This window comes from Podarcis bocagei (assembly GCF_964188305.1).
Source record: "Podarcis bocagei genome assembly, chromosome: 3".
Lineage (NCBI taxonomy): Eukaryota > Metazoa > Chordata > Lepidosauria > Squamata > Lacertidae > Podarcis > Podarcis bocagei.
Window position 1 is genome coordinate 27,406,671 of NC_138127.1, and position 23,382 is coordinate 27,430,052.

General features: G+C 41.2%; 1 protein-coding gene across 3 annotated transcripts in view; it reads right to left on the reverse strand.

The window, feature by feature from the left end:
* Window positions 1-23,382, reverse strand: part of CEP162 (centrosomal protein 162) — a 37,848-nt gene that overhangs the window by 2,516 nt on the left and 11,950 nt on the right. For 2 of the 3 annotated variants that reach the window (XM_081187484.1, XM_081187485.1), the window contains 18 exons: window positions 21,995-22,077; window positions 21,224-21,251; window positions 19,234-19,356; window positions 18,331-18,516; window positions 16,938-17,007; window positions 15,903-16,191; window positions 14,072-14,330; window positions 11,985-12,130; window positions 10,711-10,941; window positions 10,176-10,313; window positions 8,997-9,109; window positions 7,426-7,531; window positions 6,863-6,989; window positions 5,782-5,945; window positions 4,949-5,053; window positions 2,987-3,220; window positions 1,576-2,234; window positions 114-255 (listed from right to left, as the gene is read on the reverse strand). In XM_081187484.1, coding sequence (XP_081043610.1) covers window positions 114-255; window positions 1,576-2,234; window positions 2,987-3,220; window positions 4,949-5,053; window positions 5,782-5,945; window positions 6,863-6,989; window positions 7,426-7,531; window positions 8,997-9,109; window positions 10,176-10,313; window positions 10,711-10,941; window positions 11,985-12,130; window positions 14,072-14,330; window positions 15,903-16,191; window positions 16,938-17,007; window positions 18,331-18,516; window positions 19,234-19,356; window positions 21,224-21,251; window positions 21,995-22,077 — 3,203 coding nt within the window. The remainder of the gene's footprint in view (window positions 1-113; window positions 256-1,575; window positions 2,235-2,986; window positions 3,221-4,948; window positions 5,054-5,781; window positions 5,946-6,862; window positions 6,990-7,425; window positions 7,532-8,996; window positions 9,110-10,175; window positions 10,314-10,710; window positions 10,942-11,984; window positions 12,131-14,071; window positions 14,331-15,902; window positions 16,192-16,937; window positions 17,008-18,330; window positions 18,517-19,233; window positions 19,357-21,223; window positions 21,252-21,994; window positions 22,078-23,382) is intronic. The other variant, XM_081187486.1, reaches the window with a different exon arrangement.

Consider the following 23,382-nt stretch of genomic DNA (forward strand, 5'->3'; position numbering starts at 1 on the left):
CAAAAATATAACCATAGTATATTTCAGAGGCAAGATTACAGTACAAAACATTGAGAAACAGGAAACACTGGCAGTTTTTTGAAGCAGTGAGACAGACGACTGGTCTTCCTCACCTCCTGTGCTGAAATTTTGCTATTTAACTCAGCTGCCTTGGAAGTTGAATGCTCCATAGCATACTGACAAAGAATCTTCTCCAGCTCCTTTTGATGTGATGCTTTAAGTGCTGTAATGTATTCTTCCAAATCTTCCTTTGCCCTGTAAATGTAGCAAAATAAAATAAAATAGCATGTAGAAGTTTGTTGAAAACTTCAGAAAATAACACAGCATTTTCATGAAAAACAACAAATTTTAGATTTGTATGTGCATTTATGCCTGTAATGTTCCTGTAGCAGTATCCTTTTCTGCCTAGAATCCTTCCTGTACAATATATCTTGGCTCATGTACAAAAGGAGGGCAAGGGATAAGAATGCTAAAAAAACGCTGGCTTTGCCCCCAAATGAACCTGGCATTAACCTTGGTCTGCATGCCCTTTAAAAACACAAATATTTGGCATGTGGTCTTCCCAGCTGGATAGGTACTGTGACATGGGAAAGGGGCTTGAAGCCGTGGTCCCAACTGGAAATGCCATCCCTACCACCCAGTGCTAACCATGGGAGAAAATGGTGCCAACTGAAGATTTTATCCAATTGCAAATAGTAGGCATCAGGGGAAAGCGAATCAGGTATGCAGTTGGAGAAAGGAGTTTAAAGCTCCTCTTGTCATGGCCCCAATCTTATGCATATCTTCCTGCGCCTACTACATTTTGAAAATATAAGCACAAGGTTAAAGATATGAAGAAGGTCATGCCTAGCTTGGCCCTTAGTCACTGATGGGGACAGCTGCCTTAGAACCAAACTGTGCATTATATTCAACACATATCACATTAAATGTAGGGTCTGGTGCTATGCGGGGGCTTGATTTTTAAAGCTCCTCTTGTACACTGGAGTATCAGTGAAATTATTTGGGGTGACATTTACATGTCCAGATTTACAGGTAGGCTGAGCTCCCATGAAGATGGAATACATAAATAAAAATGTACATGTCACAAAGATGGTCAAACACATTCTTTCTCCTCCTGCTGCTTCAAGCCACCACTGCACCAAGTGGAATGGCAGCCTTTTGCAGCTGCATTACAATTAAAATAAGGATGGCGGGGAGAGGACGGCACTGCTTTCCAGCATGATAAGGTTTCCATTGTTCAGTGACTCTTCCCATGTTGGAAGCACAATACACTACAAAAAAAATCTCTATATTGGCTTAATTTACACAATTTATAGAAATGGCAGGGTATGGTTTTTCTGTGCCCAGAGTTGGTGGTGGGGTTATTAGAACAGCATACCTACAAGCAGGAGTAGGAAACCTGTAGCCATGCAGATGCTGGTGGATTCCAACTCCATCAGCCCCATTAATGGCTATAGAAGACACGAGTTGTAGTCAAAAACATCTGGATGCTGCCAGGTTCCCCACTCCTGCCCCAAGCCAAGGAGTGACCTTGAACATCGCATTTTAAAAACTGCTCAGTGTTAAGTGAATTACCTTCTTACAAGACTTTCAGAATTTGCCATGGCTGCTTGGGCTTTTATCCTTTCCTGGCTTAGTTCTAGAGTCAACTTTTCTACATCATCTTTCAGACGGCTGTTTTCTTGCAGGACTTCTGAAATATGACAATCGGCAAAAGCGTGGGGCTGATATATTTTCTCATCGAGAGTGCCGGGGAAGAACTCTTCATTTCTGGGGTTCAGCTGACTAGGTTTGACAATATCCTTTTTCAGGATTCCTGAAGGCTTTTCTTTAGCATCTGCTTTGCCAGATGAGAGCATAATCCTCCTCTCTTTCTGAAGCCTTTCTACAGTTTTTGTGAGGTCTTGTATCTCTCTGTTTTTGGCAATCATTTCCTGATTTAGTCTTACCAGCTTCGCTTTAGAGTGAGCCTGCTCCACCTGGTATTCTAGCGACTGGAGGTCCGCATCATCTTTTGCTTTCTTCTGCAGCTCTAGCTGAGCTAACTGGTTTCTGAGAGAGTTTATTTCAGTCTGAAGGTTTTGCACTGTGATCTGGTGGGCTTCATTTACACTACAAAGTTCTCTTTCATGAGCTGCAAGAGTGGCGGCCTTGTCCGGAAGCTTCTGCGGCTCGTTCAGCAGCTTATATTTCAGCAGCTGCTCAAGCTCCCCAATCCTCTTCTCATACTGAATCTGCAAAGACAAGACCCCATAACGTGAAGCTTCCTAGGTAAATTAGATCTGCATCATACACACAGCTGGGATAGCCCAGTTGGTTAGAGCACAGTGTTGATAACGCCAAGGTTGCAGGTTCGATATGGAACAGCTGTATATTCCTGCATTGCAGGGGTTTGGACCAGATAATCTGCAGGGTCCTTTCGCAATGGGCTGTATTCAGACTAACTGTGAATGCAGTTCTGCTCATGGGATGCTTCCATGGGTGCAAAGGGAAGAGGCAGGTTTTGTGACTCCCTCACCCTTAAACCCCCTGTGCAGCTTAAGGAAAGGATAAAAGGGCTCAGATAAAGGAGCACCCTAATTCAGCAAGTTCTGCATATGGAAGCAGATAGGCACCTAGACCCACATCCCCACTAGGATGCTCCTCTGAGCCTAAGTGAACTTGCTGTAGGCATTTTTTGTTAGGACTATGCATCTGAATTTGCACAGGAGCGATCAGACTTATTGTCCATGAATATGCCTGCATTGGAGCATGTCTATAATATTAAAGGTGTTGAAATTTCTGGTGCTAGAATACAAAGAGTTTTTAAAGAATATATAAAAGGTAACTATGATCTAATTCCCACTCCTTGGTTCATTATTGTAGGATTCAGTTAACACTTGGGAGAGCCTAGGAGCAGCTCAAGCTACTCGTCAGGAGAAACAAAAACTACGCAACCACACCAAAACAATATTGCTGTTTAAAAGCACAGTGGAGTCTAAATCACCTTTATCTTTTGAAACTGCTGCTCCATGGCACGGAGGCTTTTCTTCGCTTCATCATCTTTACCCTCAAGTTCGGCTTCCAGCTTCTTAACTCTTCTCTCAAGAAAATCCACTGTATTCATTTTTGCTGATGGATTGCCTTCCCCTTCAGAAGCAGTGGCTGTGGCAGCAGCATATATCAAAGCTGGCAAAGAATTTGGGTGCCTTCGTTTCAGTATTCCTTCCATTTCTTTAACCTTTCAAAAATTAGCACAACAACTATTAGTTACTGTGTTTTAACTAGGCTGAAATCACATGAGCTGCATTTTCCCAATGACAGAGAATATACTGCCAGTAATTAAGATCATGGATGTAATCCTGTCTACGCACTTTGCACTGCAAATGTTTAGAAATAGTGCTTCCAAATTTAAAATTCTATAATTAGTGAGACATGGCTGGGATCTAAAAAAAGTCACACAGCAAGTTGTGCCTAAGAGTTTGGGCACACAGAGAGGCTTTTACAACTTTTTCTTTTTTAAAAAAACTGAACAGCAGACCCAGTGCCTTATCATAATACTCTTCTCTTGCAAAAATGGTTTGCTAGATGCTAGGAAGATGAACACTGGTGTCGACTGAGAACAGAGAAGGGACCATAGCTCACTCATAGAGATTTGCATGCAGATGATAACAGTATCAATCCTGGGCACTACCACTTAAAATAAATTAGGTAGCAGGTGATGAAAAAGACCCTCCAGGCAGAGACCCTGGAGAACCACTGCCTGTTACTGTATATGATCCTAGGATGATAACACCCAAAGTTCCCTTGAGGATCTGAAACTAGTTGTATGATTCTTTCCCATATGCCATAAACATATACAGTGGTGCCTCGCAAGACGAAAAGAATCCGTTCTGTGATTCTCTTCGTCTAGCGGTTTTTTTGTCTTGCGAAGCAAGCCCATTGACGGATTAGCGCTATTAGCGGCTTATCTGCTGATCGGATCAGCAGATAGCGACTTAGAAAAAGGGGGGGGAGGGGAAAAAAACAGCAGGAACTCGCAAGACATTGTCGTCTTGCGAAGCAAGCCCATAGGAAATTCGTTTTGCGAAGCACCTCCAAAACGGAAAACTCTTTCGTCTAGCGAGTTTTCCGTCTTGCGAGGCATTCGTCTTGCGGGGCACCACTGTACATACAGGAAATGAGAGTATAAGGAAGTAATAGCTTTAAAAGGCATCACCAAATTACATGAATCAACTATTAAAACCACAAAATTATCTCTGACATCAATAGCTATAGACCATATAATTTTTTTAAAATATTTTTTTTCATAAACATGTAGCAAAAACTTCATTACCTATTACTTATCCCATATCTGAAGTCTGGATTACAGTTTCTTCTCTGACACTCGATGCTCCTCACCTACCTAGAATTTGGTGCCCTACCTTTGGATACAATTCTATTTGAAATATTGCAATATATAGTTAAGATATATGGGAAGCAGTGTTTCGTTGTGCTGACGATTGGCCATTATTCTTCTCTCCTAAAGCATAAATGGGGAAAGCGGTAGCCCTCCAGATGTTGCTGGGACAACAACTCCATTCTTGACCACTAGTCATGCTGGCCAAGGCCAAGCAAAGGCAGCCGGAGTCCACAAACATCTGAAAGGCCACAGTGTCCCCATCTCTGTCCTACAGCACTCCCATTTACCTAATTTTAGCAGCCGAATCAACTCTGGCGATCAGTGGGGTGACATGTCACACCGAGATCACCCCTTTGCCAGTTGTGCAACATTAGAACTGGTACAATCTAAACAAATTAAGATCAGCCCTACAAGTGCCTAAACACGTCTCCGATGCTACCATACATCTCGAAAATGGATTCGTAAGAATAGAGGCCAGAGTGTGGCTCGCCACACTAAATTACCGGCAGAGACTATCCTTCCTCCCTTGCTCCCTTGACTGTTAAGGGGAATTGTTGTACTACGTGCCTGCCGCTCAAGGTCTTGTATTCGTTTGGCATCTGCCGCTCTGTCCTTCAACCGTTTCTTTTGTTGTGCAGACTGATTCCCAGCTTCACTTTTAAGCTGATCCACCTACACAGTACACAGAAAGGCACACAGAAGAGTGGTGTAAGCAATCCATTCATTTTATCATTAGCACGACCTCTTCTTTAAAACCGTTAAAGACCTGCATGTGTACGAACAAGAACGATAAACACAGAAATTGGTAACCACGGTGCATAGGAAATGATCCCCTCAATCTTATTTACAAAACTTGTAATTTAAGCAGCAGGGGAAAATCAGTACCAGCATGGTAAATGAATGGGTCGTTTTATCCTAGTTTAGTTAGTGCCAAATCTCATGCGCAGAATGTTCTAACTACATATTCTGGAGTGGAAACTGAATTACAGCCTAGATTCAGACAAACCCTGACCTACTGTGAAACCAAAGAAAGGGAGACCATAGGCTGAGACGGGGAAGCTTGCTTGGCAGTCTGTGACTGAAAGTCATGCCTTTGGGAACTTTATGACAGATAAATCTATAATCATAAATGTGCAAGCAGAACTGCTTGAGCCCCTGACAGCTGGAAACCTGAAGGACATTAGATGGGATTCAGTCCAAGTGTCACTACTCAGCTCTGGCCAAAAGGGAATTGCAGCAACATTCCCAAAGTAAAATTCCTGAAGTTCAGGCTGCATGGTACCCTAGCCTTTTCTCTTATCTCTATGTGAAAAAGTAAGATTTTGCTGGCTCATCTCAGACGGCCTTTGCCTTGCTACTGCCTTGAATGGTACTGGAGGGAAGTCTGACAATGCAATCACCTCATGCTGCAGTTTATCAATTTCTTCTTTAGCTCCTCGAAGGCGAGCGGCATCTCTATCCAAGAGTTCCTGATTTTCTGCATACCACTGGAGTCTTTTCTGCAAGCGACCAATTTCATCTTTGTATGATTCTTCTACAATCTTCATCTCATATGATTTTTCAGCTAGGAAGAAAATGTTCCAATTAAAATAGTTGTGACAAAGCATATCTGACTCAAGACTAAGCTTATCTTGGGCATTGGGGGGAAAAATAGAGGCAAATTAATTTTAAATATCTTAAGGCTTTCTACAAAAGCCATAAGATATTTAGATTTTCTCTTTGTGGTGAAAACGACTCTTGTAAAAAAAAAAGCTATAAATCATTGTTTTAAAGTCTGATGATTTGTGGTGGTGGCAGAGAGCTTTTTCAAGAGCTGCTATTCCTTCCTTTCCATTCTAATAATACACAATAGGAAGATCAGACTACTACTGATATGCAAAGAACCAGTGGCCTGGAACCAACATCCCCCCCCCCCAATAATTCCATCCCACATTGACATCAAAAGGAATTTAGGAAAACTTCTCCTACTGCCCCCCGTCTCTGATGCATACTTTCTCTCTCGGAACTGCTCTTGTTGCCTGTCCCCAACTCATACGTGAGCAGTTTCCTTTGCATGCAAAGGGTCCTGGGTTCAATCTCTAGCATCTCCAGAAAGGAGCAAGATCAGGTGACGGAGAAGACCCGACACTTTGAAGAGGACCTTGCATTAGGCAGCTTCCTATGCTTGTATGATGATAAATTGTTTCGTTTGTGAGATTTCCATCACACAGGCCCACCCCCTGGTAGACAACTCACAGAAGCAAGTGTTGTGCCGTACCCTGCTCACGTGTTTCTGGAGGGGTAGCTGCCAATGTACATATAATCCACCTACTGCCCCTCCATCTCTCTTGATTATCTCACTCTTCCCTGGTGTGTTAATGCAAGACAACAGTATCACAAAAGCTTAATACAGTATTAATGGAAACACAGATTTTATAGTCAGTGAAGTAAAAGATCTTATTATTAAATGGAGGATTAACCTGTTCAAAAGCAGTGCTTTACCTGAAGTGGAAGTGATTTGGGCTCTTGCTAAATCTCGTTCCTTCTTCACTTGCACCAAATCTACTTCAAGGGCTTGCTTGTCTTGCTTTAGACGCTTTCTCTCTTCGAGCAAATTGCTTTCGATAGTCTTCATTCCCCGCCACCCCAGGAAAACAAAAGAGTGATACAGAAAACATGCCATGAGGATAACACCTCTTGTAACCATTGAAGTGAACTGAACTGATCATCATCACAGATGCCTGGATAAAGTGAGAGATTTCCAGGCATAGATCTGCTATACTGGGGCCACAGCAAGGGAAAACAGAGCCTGACCTGCACAGCAGAGGGGAGCAGATTTGTTATTTCCCCTTGTGCCAGCAGAGTCAATGTAATGCAAATTATAGTGTCTTGTTTAGAGGTCTCCATGCAGCTTGGCCACAGCAAATTACCGTAAATAGCCCATTTGTTTCATTATTTGAAATATAAATAAATAATAGTAATAGCAACTTGTTGGCAAAATGTATAATGTTTTATGTGGTGACTATTTCAGCAAACTAGTCGAAAGAAAAAGCATAAGTACTTGCCTTGGCAGCCCGAAGTTCTAAAATCAGGTCAGTGAAACTCTGATTCCCAGCTGATTCAGCATTCTGCACTCCACATGATAAAAGGTTATTTTTATCCTGTTGCTCTCTAGTTTAATTTTGAAAAAAGAGAGGATTATTAATTTTATACAGCTCATGGTTTGTTGAAGTAGTTCTATCGAAACACTATTCCTGCAATTAAATCAGAGTAATTTTTTAAAATATCCAGTCCTTGTTAACTCATGCTGGCCTGATTCACATGTCACGTCAAGGTATAGTTTGGTGCCGATTGTTGGAAGACTGTTTTACTCTCTCTGGTGAGAAATACTGGTGAATGTTTATTTTCCCTAGTACTGTCAGAGTGAGAAGCTGTGAATCTAGTGGGAGTCAGGACCCATAGGTAAGAAGTAGGGGTGGGTGAATGTTAAAGTACCCCAGGTGAGCTTTGGGATAGGCCGCCTGAGACTTTCTCTCTTGTGATTTATTGTGTCTTCTGCCTACCCTTCCCCCTTCCTTCCCTGCTGCATGGGTATTCTCTATGTGATGGTGAGTTGGCTGGATGAGCACTGTATTGTTGACTGCTATGATGCATTAAGGGTTGATGTGAAAAGGTAATCTGCATGCAGCATGTATTTGCAGGGAGTTACACAGAGCCAGGGCACAGGGGACCATGCAACTTGGTGACAGAAGGAAAAAACAGGCACAGCTAGTGGTGGCAATGGAACAAAAGATGCTCACATCTGATGCCTATATCTGCCTCCCCACAGCCCCAGAATACTGTTGGATGCTCTTCCACTGTGCCCAACAGCTTGGTGGTGCTATTGCTAAATGCCAGGTCTGTACAGAATAAGACAGTGCTCATTCATGGATGAGAGTGCCCAATGGCATGTATTACTGAAACATGGGTGAGAAAGATGGGGGTAGAGGATTGCACCCTTGGTCTTATTTACTGGTAGGTGTATTCTGTCACTGAAAAAGTGCAATTTATATGATTCTCTTCAATCTATTTAACACACAGCAACTACTTTTTCTATCAATGTTAGTGAGGGTCCTCTCCCCCTTTTGTCGAATGGAATGTTAATGTGTTGTATGATAAACCTTTTCTTTGGTATAATGTATTCATGCATATATATTTTTCACTGTAAGTTCCTTGAAGACTCTTTAGATGACAAGCGACTAAATTTAATAAAATAAACAATCATTGTTACACTACTTCTTGGAAAGTTAAAGAAATGGAAGGGACACTGAAAAGAAGACACCCAAACTCTTTGCCAGCTTTGATACATGACTGCTGCTAAAGTCAAATGGTATATATTTTTCTAAAATAAATGAATAAGATGATATCTGTGATCCTAAGCATGATTAAGCTGATTTCAATGGAAGAATTAAGTTTAACTCCCTTCCACACAAAAAATGGGACATGCACTTCAATCCTATGTACGCTTACTTGGAAAAGAGACCTATAGTGTTCATTGGGGCTTAATCGCAAGTATGTGGGCAGCTTCCTCTTTACATTCACATTAAGACCTGTTTAAGTCATCTACATTTTTCATTAGAGCCTCAGATAAACTCACCGTAAAGACACCAGCTCAGCCATCAAACGTTGGTTCTCTTTAAACATGTTTTCTTCATTTTTCTTGTTATTTAGCTGCAGCTCTTTCACTTGCTTATATAATCTTTCATTTTCCTTCATTAAAATATCAAGGATTAATTCACTTAGTTATTATGTATTCATGTGAAAGACACTTCTTAGAAATTACTCTTTACAAATTCCAGAAGGGTAGCCTTTTCTTCCGTCTCCATATAAATAAGTACCTCATTGAACTAATCAATGCACAATGTCCCTTGCTTATGAGTGGACTAACATTTTCATGCATGTCCCAGCAATTGTCCAGCTGCTCTACCTTCATTATCAGTCTTTTATCTACCAATTTCAGATACCAATGTCTTTTCATAAACGATATATGCTATCTTTATTGTCATTGTCCGATACAGAACAATGAAATTGGAAATCTACATAAAATATTCAAAACCCCATTTTAAAATACAATATACTAAAGAGACTCCTTATGCTGCATTTAGAACCAGAATTGCATTTGCGTAGAAACTGTTTCTCAGGCGGCTAGTCCTGGTCTTTATAACCCTATACCTTCTTCCAGAAGGCAGAAGCTGAAAGAGGTAATTTCCAGGGTGTGTACTATCCTGCGCTATCTCTGCAGCTTTCTTATGGCACCTGACAGCATAGATTTGATCTAAGGTGAGAAGAGTGCACCCAATTATTCTCTCTGCAGTCTTTACAACCCTGGACAGCATTGTTTTTTCACTGGGCGTGCAGCTCCCAAACCACACACACAGACCATAAGTTAATACACTCTCCACAGTACAATGGTAAAATGCCATCAACAGGTCCTTTGAGAGATTGTTTTTCTGGAAGATTCTCAGAAAATATAATCTCTGCTCTGCTCTCTTCATCAGGTCATTGCTGTTTTCTCCCCAGGTTAGGTCATCTCTCAACACCATTCCCAGAAATCGAAACACTGAGACCTGTTCCACGCACTTCCCCTCAATAATAAGTGGTGTGAGGGCCATTGCCTTTGACCATCAACAATCTGGTCAATTCACTATCAAGCTCTCCACCTCTCCTTTTATTTTTATACAATGCACCATAGTTCTCAACCTGGATACAGCTTTAAAAACTGTGTAAATACTTTGTAAGTTTTACTCAGTGAAGCCACAGTATTAAGTATATCTACCTGTTGATACCCTTGAAGGAGAGTCTCCTGATTTTGGACTTCTTTTTGGATTTCTTTCAGCATTTCTCCATTATCAGGAATTCTTTCCAAAGCATTTGACAACTTTGTTCCTTTGTTCAGGTCTTCTCTATTATTTAGCTGGGAAAACATGAACTATGAATAACGTATGCTTCATAAAATCACTAGGAAGAAAAGGCCCTTATTAACAGATTCCTGTACATTTAACAGACTGTTCTCTTTAATCATCATTATTTGTATCCTATGCCTGTCTCCTTGCAATATAGCAAAACATATTAAGGGGGTGGGGAGCAGCTTGCTTGGCTACCAGCTGAAATAGCCTTCTCCTAAAAGCAAAAGGTCACTTCCTGCAAGGTGTTTTAGCTAGCTATGAGAGACAACATTTTATCCCAATTTGATTTTATCAGAACTAAAAAGAAATATATAGTAAATGCTGTTTTTAGTGAAACTGTATTAAAAGTGTGTTGTTTTTTTAAAAAAAAATTGAACAGGGAAAGGATATAACTAGGTACAGTACCTGTGTTTGAAGAATGTAATTTTCTTGGTTTAGCTGAAAAAGGTCTTTATCTTGTTGCATTTTCATTTCTAGGATCTTAGTCTCCATTTCCTTCTCCTTTTGCAAAGATGCGGCTTTTAGATTCTGAATCAAATCATGGGCTTCGGCCAATTTTTCCTCTGCTTCCTGAACTCTTTGCAGTAAATAAAGCTCCCTCCCACTATTTTGTGATGGAGAATATGAGGCAACCTGCTGGGGGAGGGGGGAAGTATACTATTCTGACAGCTCATCACACAACCAAGATTTATGGATCATTTTCTTTAAGTTCTGTAGCACAAATTGCAAGTTTCAAAATTTTCAAAGACTGAATTTTATGAGAACCATTTAGCATTTTAAATTGAGAGAGGAAAAACAACAACAATGCAAGTAAGTTTTCCATGAAACAAGATGTCAGCTTCAAGGTCAGCTCGTTTCGAGTGTGAGGTAGCTTTGGCATTGCAGAAAAAACTTCATTCATTAAAAATGCAGTCAGTTGTTTGGGAGCACCCTGTACTGTAGCATAGATATGGATGTTATCAAATTAATAGATGGAGAACCATTGGAGATGAAGTGAAATAAATATCATTTACTATGGTTTGGGTCTAATTTAGTATTTCCACAAATGGAAAATCAAAAGGTCTCCTTATGCCAGGCGTAGGCAAACTCGGCCCTCCAGATGTTTTTGGGACTACAATTCCCATCATCCCTGACCATTGGTCCTGTTAGCTAGAGATGATGGGAGTTGTAGTCCCAAAACATCTGGAGGGCCGAGTTTGCCTATCCCTGCCTTATGCTTACAGAAGAGGCTATGATTCAGTGAAGGCTTACATGAACGAGCAGGGGTAGAAGTTGCCTCTTCCAACACTCTCATTTATGGACCTCTGCATCCAACCCAGTGCAATTTTTAATGACAGCTGTCCTGCCTCCAGTGGACACTTACTCTATTAAATTCAAAGAGAAGGCAACACACTTTTGTAACCTGAACAGGATCTCTAATGCTGCACCCACTTTTTGTGGAATGATTTGGAATTACATTGTAAGTGCAGTGTAAATCAGGCCACAGATCAGAACAGATCAAAGTGCATCAAATTACATATGTATTCTCACATTTGTGAGGGTAGACAACCAGGCTGATACTGAGACACTCCAGGACAGCAGGGATTCCTAGGACTCTACAAAAAGCTTATATCTGCTGCAGTACTGCTATTCCCTTGCAAGTCCCCTTTAAAAAAATCCATTTAGGAGCAATGACTTACATTGTGTGTCTGTAGGCAAGAGTCACTTTCTTTAGTTGGCTGTTGAAGACTGCTTGCAGATGATTGTCCAGGTGTAGCACAGTAATTTCTCTTTGTAGAAACTGGATTGTTTGCTGTCTGTATTGTCACAGTTCCAGAAAATGTTTCTTTGATGAGAAAAAAAAAATATAGTGGGCGCTGTAATCTTAATAGCCCTAGCTATTTATATGGAGACATAATATTTCTTTGAACAGATCATGCAATGTACAAGAGGAAAAGCGAATACTACTACTGGGTGAAATTCCATGATGCCTGTTCACTAGTAGAATAGACTTCTGCTTCCATAAAATAACTTCCCCTTCCTTTCCTCCTCTCTGCTGTGTTGGGGGAACTTCCAGAGGAGGTGGAGGGCACTCATGTGACATTAAATGCTGCCCACTGCTGTTGCCTTCCTGCTTTAAAATTACAGAACCAAATACTGCTGCCATACTTCCAAACCACTTTCCACAGTTCACTATTCTTCTTTATATATCCCATTACCCCCTAAGTATTTAAAATAACATATAATCTTCTCTTACAATTCTTGGGGGGGGGGGATCCACTTTAAACAAGGATTAATCCTGTAGGGAACATGCATGTTAAAACAAGGCACTTGTGTCTGACAAGTCATTTTACAACTTCACCCCCTCACCTTATTTCTGTGCTTTTATATTGTAAACATATCACCATCTAAAATATTTCCTTCCTGCTTTAGCAACCTTACCTACTCAAAGGTCTCCTGTTCTAAACAAATACCACTGCTACTTTTTATATCTAGAATTCTTTCCAAGTCACTGACATGGTGGGTATAACATCAAATATTTCTCTAAAACACATATTTTGCACAAATTCTTTCACTTAATGTTGTGCAGCCAAATCCTATACAGATTCAGCACATGGTAAGTGTGCACAGGAATGCATTTACAACTTGTTATCCCAGCCTCAGCCTCCCTTCACTTTGTCAACTCCTCCTCTTCCTCATCTAGATTTGGATTGTAAACAAATTAGGAGAAAGTTCTATATTTTTCAGAGTATCCTAAACAGAGCACCATGTTCACCAAACCGAAGGACACTAACAAATACGTCCTCAATTTTTTGTTTTGAATTCTGACTTGCTTCCCTGAATCATCAAACTTGATAATCTATCCCATCTTCAAAAAGCAGTTTAGAGAAGATGCACAGGAGCTCTTTGTAATGAGAAGCTGAGGAAAAAGAGCACGCACAGGGTGATCTTTTCCCTTTGGGACTCCTTCATGGCCAACTCTTTATCTGCTGCCTTACAAATAGTCTCAGGCCACAGTGGTTTTGCCTCGGGATCTCGAGGTCAAAGATACTCTGCAGTCTCAAACAGTTTGCTGAATATAGTTGACAAACTGGAAGTGCAGTTAACTAACTACACCTTGCTTTAAAGAAGTTGAAATGTCTTGTGCAAATCACGTTGCTATGTTGAGCACTGGTAAATCTGCCAACAAAAACATTTAGGTCAAAACCTATGTTTGAATGTATCTAAATGTTTCACATTTTTCAACAGTACAGTGGTACCTCGCAAGACGAATGCCTCGCAAGACAAAAAACTCGCTAGACGAAAGGTTTTTCCGTTTTCGATTTGCCTCGCAAGACGAATTTCCCTATGGGCTTGTTTCGCAAGACGAAAACGTCTCGCGACTTTGTTTCCTTTGTCTAAAAACAAAGACATGTTTTGTTTATAAAGTTAATTTATTTTCCCTTCAATTTTTGAACTGCTCTTTACAGTATGTGTGACTTTAAAGAGCAGTTAATAAACTGTTGTTGTACCAAATTTGGCTTTGTTTGGACTTTTTTTGACCATAGGAACGCATTAATTGATTTTCAATGCATTCCTATGGGATTTCGTGATTCGCAAGACGAAAAATTCGCTAGACGACAAAACTTGCGGAACGAATTAATTTCGTCTTGCGGGGCACCACTGTATTATTATCTTGCAAGAAGCAGTATGCAGTAACATTTAATCTTGAGGAATCCTACACTTGACATTTCCCCTATATTAAACCAAACATATCTGCATTAAAGACACACTAAAAATCCATTACCTTTTTGTCTTGGAGGAGATTTTGTTTTTAAAACTGGCTTTTTGACGTTTTCCTTTAATGTCTTCTTCTCATTAATTGTGGAAAAGTGCTTTAATGGAGAACTGGATCTTCCATATCCAGAACTCCTAACAGAGCTATGGGGTCCACTTAGAGATTTCTTTCTATGTACAGCAGCTGTATTTTTGGTGTTTCTGAATGTTACTTGTTTGTTCATCACCAAATTTAGACCTTCTTTAGTCCAAGTGTTGGAAAGACGAGTCTGGAGACAACATTATATATTATTAAATCAACCAGCTTGGCTTTGAATGTAAAATCAAGTGTTTACAATGAGCTTAACACAACAAGTCTTATACAGGGTGCTCCCCTGTCAATCATCAGGCATCAGGTGACACAACTTCAAGGAAAGAATCTGCTTGAATTCAAGCCAGAATGCAAAGGAAGAATTGGGAGCACACTTCGTCCTGTTAGCTAGTTAGAACTTTCCCTGGTCATCAGGCCAGGCAAAGTAGGGCATAGTGTGCCCAAAACAACCTGGTGAGCAAACCTCTGAGGCCTGGCAGGTGTAATGAGACTCAAGGGAGTAGAGGTTCCACACCAATGATATATACCAGATTACATTTCAATGTGTTGTGCTATTCAGCTCATGTGTAAAATTTCCTATTAGCTCCCAAAGTCTGGAAAATGAGAATAACCAGGAAACAAATTTGTGTGCCCATGGGGAGGTACCAGCTTCTGTGGCAGGGTGGAGCAGCCTTCCTGGCACTGCCATCACTGCAGCTTACCTGGAAGGGGCTGGGGTCAGAGCTCTGTTGGCCAATCCAGCACTACTGCTGGTGCACCTAAGCAGCCCTGACCTTCCATTGCCCTGCTCTATCCAGGTAGTGCAGCGACACAGCTGTCAGAAGAGTGGCTCTGCCTCACCACTACTGATGGGCTATACTGAGAGAGGTGAAGGCTGCATTCTTAAAACAATTTGCCTGGAAGTAAGTCCCACTGAAATTGATCTCGCTTACCCGAGTAAACATGGGTAAGAGTGGGATGGAAAGAAGTCTGTTGATAATATTTTAAAGGTCTACTAAGACTTCTTTGATAGTCAGCTGCCTAGCCCTCAGCTGCTTCAGACACAGAAGACAAGGCAGCTTCTGTCTTCAAAGCTGCATAATCAGAGAAGATTAGCCAAGAGTGTCAAGACAGGTGAGGCAGGAAGAGGTCAAGGAGGAAACTGCAACAGTGAAAAAGTTAGAGCAAGGGTCAGCAACCTTTTTCAGCCGTGGGCAGGCCCACCGTCCCTCAGACCATGTGGTGGGCTGGACTATATTTTGAAAAAAAAAAATGAACGAATTCCTATGCCCCACAAATAACCCAGAGATGCATGTTAAATAAAAGCACACATTCTACTCATGTAAAAACAAGTTGATTCCCGAACTGTCCGCGGGCCAGATTGAGAAGGTGATTGGGCCGCATCCGGCCCACAGGCCTTAGGTTGCCTACCCCTGGGTTAGAGGGAAAAAAATGGGGAACAATAGCAGGGATTCAACAACAGAGATCTTTATTGGCTGAGCCCAGTGTCTTGGACTTCTTTCTAGGGAGGCTAATTTAGTTAACCATCTTTGGTGCTTGGTGAAAGAAAGTGAGATAAAAATATTAAGGAAAAAAAATCAATCAATTAATCCTTGTAGCACCCAAGGGCCTAACTAGTGAATATTATGTACAATCTGTTTATTAAACAGACAAACAAACAAACAAAACAAATAAATAAATAAATATATTATGTGCATAGCTGATCTTTATACTTGCATAAATCTCTTTAAGACACTGAGATGCTGTTTACCTGGTTAGTCTTTTTGTCTTGATGCAATACTGAAGAACTTGGGAGACTATTTTGCCTCAACACATCATGTTTAGGTTTATCAATCCGTTTGTCCTTCCCAGTCCTTTGATGAGGAATCAGTTCACTATCTTCCTTTGCAACAGCTTGAACAAAAACATTCTCTTGTCCACTATGCTGCTCCAATGAACAGCCAATGTTTTGCTTTTCCTGAGCAGTAGCATTCTGCTGCTCTTCCAGTATTAAATGGCTCATTAATTCATCAGTGCCGTTGTGTGTTGCTTTCACAGGGCTACAGAAAAAAAGTGAAGAAAGCACAATCCAAAGATTATATGCATTAGGTTTTAGTTTACACATTATTGTTACGTGACTGTTAACGGGATACATTAAGACATATGGCCTGATCCTGCAGGACGGACTTTAAGCAGTCAAGGAAGAAACCGTGGGTGCTGCAGGAGCTAAAAAGCAGCACCTTATATGAGGCTGAGTGGAAAAGACACAGCTTGATATTCCCAGTTTTCTTTAATAGCATTTGCAGGTAGGGCTGGGAATGTACCTGCCTGAAACCCTCGACAGAGGCAGCCAATGAATGTAGACAATACTGAGGTAGATTGACCAATGGCCTGACTTAATATAAAGCAGCTTTCTATGTTAGAAAAGACTAGGGTTGGCTCCTACAGCTGGTGCAAAGAGAGGAGCTGTTCACTTATGCTGGAAACCGTGCCCAGTCACAGCACCTGTTCTCTTAGTTTAGCATTCTGCAGGACTGGACCATTAGAATCTATTTCAGGTGCACAACAGCATGCCAGCTTCAAAGTTAAGCCAATAACTGTATTAAGTGAGTACTGGCAGTATGGGACTTAATCTCAGGATTAGGTTTTAAGGACTGATCTGTCTCAACTGCAAAGCACAAACCGCAAGCTAAGACAAACTCCCAAATCCTTTGGACAGAGGTTGAAGAAGGGGGAAGGGGCAAAGAACAAGACAGAAAGAAAGGACATTAATTGGCATAAACTGTGTATTTTCTAGAATGAATACCTTGCAGGGTCCCTGGTAAAATCTGAATCTGCTCTGATAGGTTTCATCAGTTCTTCTATGGTGGGGAGATCTAAGTAGATGAAACGACAACATTCTAGATCAACAAACAGTAATGAAATACTTTCAAATGAAACTCACCCACTGATTCTGTGTTCATGTACATGCATGAGCACATCCAGTATGTCCTTGGCTATAGGTAGTCTCCTGTTATATGTAGTGTGATCTCTCCTGTCTATGGCATAACATTCCTTTTGTAACAGTAGCAATCCTTTTGTGATATAATTCATAACCTCCCCAGACTATTTACAAACCAATTAATCTTCACTTTTATGTATGTGTTTAGTAACTGTCTTACATTTTGGTCAGGTCTCCTGTATATGCAATCTTTTTTAGTGAATGAACAGTTTGTGTGACTCCTGGGTCAACTTTCACATTACTAAATGAACACACTCAAACAGTATCTGATTAAGGACCTACTACTCTAAAAACGAGCAACTAAATCGTCAGTGCTTCAGAATTTACTTTCATGCTGTGCTAGTATCTCAGCAGGTAGCAAAGACACAGATGAATAATAATTCACTGGGTGGCAGCTTCCACAGCAAGCTGTTGAGGGTCAATGGGGCTAACAGTCACTTATGAATACTGTATGTGGAAAATGCTCCTCTTTATCTTGGCCTTTGAGACCATTAAGATATTGTTTTATGTTGCGCACTTCTTTTGCTGAATTTGTTCCATTTGGAACATTTTTATGTGCTTTTATGACTGTAATGGATTTACTTGTTTTTATAACTGTATATTATCTTGCTACAACCTGCTCTGGGACCTTATGTTGAAGGGTAGGTCATAAATATTATCAATAAATAAAGGGAAAGAAGCTATTGTGAACAAAAGAATGAGCCATGAAGGATCTCCTTGGAAACCAAAACACTATCCTCAATGCTGAGGAAGACCTCATCAGCATCTAGGCAAGTGCGGGTTCTGATGCAGCAGACAGAAGGATGAGTCATCATGGAATTAAAAGGAAGATTTTTTTAAAAAGGACTTTGCCCCTCAGTCTGGCTCAGAAAGTGCTTTTGAAGCCATGAGTACACTAGAATACAGACTGCATTAACAATTATGCTTGCCTTTGCAACAGTGTGTAGCCAATCTTTTAACTAAACTGTGGTTTGGTGCTAGTGCAACTGCAGCCTACTAAACAGAAGGATTGAGTGCTGGAGATGGGAAAATAGTGTCTCGAGAGGAAAGGTAAAATAACATGATTCCAAGAGAATTAAGGACTCCATCCCCAAGCCACCAGTGTTGGTATAAGCTTGTGGTGGAAGCAATAATAAATCAGGAATCTTTTATGTGCATATGCCAAAATAAAGTTGTATTGGGAATTTTCAATATTTACCAGAATCAGTAGTGGAGGTATTTTTGGGACAGCCTTCTGTGTTTGGTGAAACATCTTTAGCCAAGTTGTCTTCTATTCTACCACCATGAATTCTTTGCTCATCAGAATCTCCTAAAGACTGCTCAATATGGCAGTAGGCCTGATGCAAAGCTTCAATATCACTATTCGTTTGTGCACCAGAAATACCTGAGGAGGGAGAGGTGAAAAAGTCAGCCAAGATGAAGTGAGCTGAAATGTCAATAAAGCAATAGCAACGATTACCTAAGATACTAACAGTACAATCGTGTCCACTGAGAAACACGTTCTACTGAGTTCAGTGAGGCTTATTCCCTAGTAATGGATAAGGGATTGCAGCATTAGGTTACAATCCTATGCACACTTCCCCAAGAGTTCAGTAGGACTGACTTCCAAGGAAACAAGTTCAGGATTGCAGTGTTAGGCTGAAGTTCACAATAATTAAATATTGGTTGCCACCAGTGACAAAAATATAAATTACATCCTTAGCCATTAAGCTCAGTAACTAGTAAGAAAAAAACAAAGCAAATCACTCCTAAATGTTTATTTCTCTTTCTCTTCTTCAATTCAGAACTAGATTTTCAAAACTTAGGAATTGCCTACATAATCTTTTACCTTGAGAAAACATTAAGCAATGAAGACATAGTTATAGTTATGCACTTCTAAGTCTCTTCAGTTTGAAATGCTTGATTCTTTCCTGTTGAAATCAATATGACTTCAAAGAGCTTAGCTTTGGCTGAATAAGGCTCTAAATGTTTACATGATCAAAGGGTAATTGTGAAGCAGAGAGAGCTAGAACTGACCAAGACAGACTGCTCTTGCCTTACTTCTGTTTTCAGCATGGCTAACAGATGTGGAAAGAAGCAGTCAATAATAAAGAGGGTTTACCTGTTCCATTCATTTCATCGGCAGCGGTTTCTTGAGGTAGAGGGTGTTCTGTCACAGCTGCATCCTGCTGCTCACCGATCTTTTGCATCTCCAGGGTCGAGTCTTGGGAATCGAGAAGGACAACTAAAGAGAAAACAGAGAACACTGACGTGCAACACAATTGTATCTCCCATACCAGACAATATGAGGGTTACAGACTCTAACCTTTGCTCTTCTGCCATTTCAGTACAACTTTTTAAAGTAGCCACCCCAGAAATCTCAGATGTCCCTAGCAGCTTCTAAAAAGCACATGGATAAGATATATAAGGCGGCAACCCAAACCTCTGGCTGGGAGCAACAGGGCTTGCCAGAGTGGCTTGGCTGCATCCAAAGCTCTGTCCCTTGTGCTAGCTCAGGCAAAAGATGGGTGGGGGAGCCTCTTTGTTGTGCCACCCCCAAGACTAGGCCTGTTGCTATCCTGTGGTGGCAGCAGGGCTGGCTCAAGACCCAGCATATCCCCTCCATCCCTTCCTTATCCCTGAAACACCTCATTTTGGTGGATTTCTGAGGGCTGCTACCAATGGTAGCTTCTGCCCACCTGCTATTTGGGTGGGTGCATTGGGCTGCTGGTGGGACTCCCCTGCCAGTGGAGGCTTGGCAGCCAGGCTGGGTGGAGGGACACCTCCGTCCCCTTCCCACATGGTGCACTGGGGGCTTGGATCGCTTTGCTTGATTAATAAGTGAGGCTAGGGCCCCAGGCCAGAAGATGTTTCAAAAGTGGAGAAGGCATTCGTGATAAACAGGGTGGAAGGGGGAAATGGATAACACAGTTTTTTATAGTAAACAATTCACTATAAAGGATTTTTGAAGTACAAACTCCAACTATGGCTCTTCACTACTGGGCAATTGCTTCAAGCCCTTACCAGATTTAGCTTGTTTTCCCCAAAGCATGGGATAAATTTCTTAGCTAAAGGTGCAATTAGGCACCCTTTTTTTGGAAGAAAGTCACAATGAACTCGGTGGGAATTGCTTCTGTGTAAAAATGTATGCAGTTGGGTGCCACATTTCTCATAGTAAGACAGGTCAGAAAGATAACAGTGCAAGGAAGTTTACCTGACCATGAACTGCAATAAAATATAAATATATCGAACTTAATACAAATATATATTAATTATTTTACTGGGATTGTTTGGCTTATAAATTATTGTTAAAGCCAACTTGGCACCCTCCTGTTATTCTGGATCACTCCTGACCATTGACCATACTAGCTGGAGCTGACAGGAGCTAAAGTCCAATAAATAGTACAGGAGGCATCACGTTGCAGAAGGCTAGTTTAGATTATCCAGCATAAACACAATTTACACATCTGAACTACTTCTCAAAATGATTCTCAAAACTCAAGAACAACGCTCTATGCTGGTTTCAGTTACTAATAATTTGATTTCAGACCTTGATCATGTCCTCTCAGATAAAAATGGGGATTAATAGCAATAAATACTGATGACTCCACTGTTACTACATTAAGGGAGGAGATGATTTTTGTTTATTCCTCCTTGCCCGTGTGTTTACTTTAGTTTATCTAACAATAAATGACTGTAAGAAAAACTCTAAGCGGCAGAACCCTATACTCCCTTAAAAGGTCCTCCAGAGATTTGGATGAGCCTCTAGAATAATGGGAGAGGGAGATTGGTGAACATTTGACTTCTCCCTCCTTCTACTGGATCTCAGTCCCTTTTACAAATGGAAGGAGATACTCAGTTCTAGAGCTAACCCTGATTCCAAAAGGAAGCCAATAGTAGGCATCAATTTGGAATAAAAGGAATACCGTTTACTTCTACAGATATCTGCAAAGCATCTCTAAAGCAAATGTCGCCAGCACAAAGGTCCATTTAAAAAGTATGGATAATTTCTAACTCTTTTCACCCAAAATTGGGTACAGCAAAGCCAATCAAACATTCAAGCCATGTGCCGTATTTTTAACACGTTTCCACATCTTGTAAATTTTTTGTACCTTCAGCCAGCATGCCAGTCTTTTCTTCCTAAAAAGTTAGAGAATATATATGAATATGCATGATGTGAAATATACATATTTTTATTATCTTGAATGCTTTAGATGGTGAGCATATCACTGCTATACAACTACAGTGCAGGGACACTCATCCTGCCTTTATTAAAATAATAATAAGGCACATATGTACAAATGGATTTCCATTTCTCTTCCTATCGCATCCATATCCTGCAATTCACAAACCTTTTTCTTTTCTATTTTGTGACTGAGAGTGATGCCTGGGCACTGTTAATGTCTTTTTGGTAACATGCCTTTTATCTCCTAATCTTTTTCTGCATCAGTACTGCTACTTATCCAGCCCCCCCCCCCCAAGTCTGCTGCAGTTTTCAGATTACATTGATCTTTGTCACATTGATTATTGTCCTTTGTTTTATTCCTGGACTGTAAAAGCACGCTGAGAGTTACAAATGGGACTGAATGGCCAGATATTAAATATTACAGAGTCCACCCCTACCCTAAATAGCAAGCCTATCAACTAAATAGTATCCATTACGTCCGGACTGGATGCATCATCATCAGCATCAACATCAGCATCAGCATCATCTGCTACCCTACTACCAAAGAACCTAATGGGCCTTTAGTGTGTCTGAATAGGATTGCACTGTAGATGTCTGGTAAGTTCTTCGTTGGGTATAAGCGACACTAAAATCACAGGGCTGACTTATAAGTAATGTTCAAAACATGAAATGGTTCTGGCTTTTCCAAAATGCTTACTTTAGCTTCTGTCACAAGAAGTTGCTCAGCTTTATTCTCTTCATTAGATTCTGAACCTTCTTCAAAATCTTCACTATAATCACCTGGAATGTGTATGACACAAGGCATACTGTTAATTCCTTGTAAGAAAATAGGACAAGCCATCCGCCTACATCTCTATATAGCTCTTCCTTGGATCAGATCAAACGGCCAGGAAGAGATGGATACAAGAAACAGACTGGAACCCTTTTATTAGCAGATTTATTCATGAGTAAGCAGCTCAGCTCCCTCCTTCAGCAGACTGTGAACTGCACAAATTCAAGTATTAGACAAAGGTTCTGGGGGTAGGGATAATCTCTTGACCCTCCTTCTAGCAGAAAGAACCTGGATGGCATGAAAAACCCCCAATACTTAAACCCTCATCATTTGGAATAGAGTCTCTTCCAAAGTGCACACTGTGCTCTGCAAAAAAACCCCTGATATTCTGCATTAAGCATTGAAAAATGTTCTTCAGCATCCACCAGTTCTGTAATATTTCCCACATGTACTGCTAGATCATAAGAACAACCTTCTTTGATCAGACTAAAACTTTCATCTTGGGTTGGAAGACATCAAGCCTGAGAGAGACCTTCCAGGTCCTTCTGACTAGACCTTGGATTTTTTTTCTGTAGGCCATGCCCCTCTCCAGGCCACACCCTGTTCTTCCCAGACCCCACCCCTCACCAGTTCTGCTCCATCCTCTCCTTGAATGCTTTTGCATGACAGGAGTGTATCCCTGGACTGTGATAATGCCTTTTGCTTATCTGGATTAAGAGAGGTGTGTGTATAGAACTTCTGAGTCACAGGAATGTATCCTATGGCGCAAGGGTAAGAGTCATTGTCAGGGAACTGCCATCGGAGGAACGGGAGGTGGAAGGGCTCACAGAGGCTGGGAGGGAGTCAGCAGCGAAAGCAGGGACCAGCAAGGGGAGAGAGGGGTCTCTGGAGGAAGGTCTCATGAATGCGGAGAGAGACGCAGCAGCTAAAGCAGGAACTAGCAGGGAAGAGGGAGGGATCAGGGACACGTCCAGCGAGAACAGCGGGGAGGTGTCAGAAGCTCCCATAGGGAGACCCATTCTTCGCCGGAAGCTGCCATGTCGTGAGTCCAGAAGACGCGTTTCCGTTAAGGAGCTTCTATGCTGGAAGCGCTTCCGCAGACAACCACTGTCGGAATCTACAAGTGACTAGGGCAGACATGTTTGAGGAGCTCTGTCACACACAGAGGTTTGTGGAGTTGCACAAACTCTGAGGGACCACGATTTTACGCACAAGCAGCTAATCATCCCATCACAGTCATGTATGTTGCTCCACTCACTTTTGTCTCTGGCTCCACCCATGAGGCCCCTAGAAAGTTGTTTATGAGACAATGC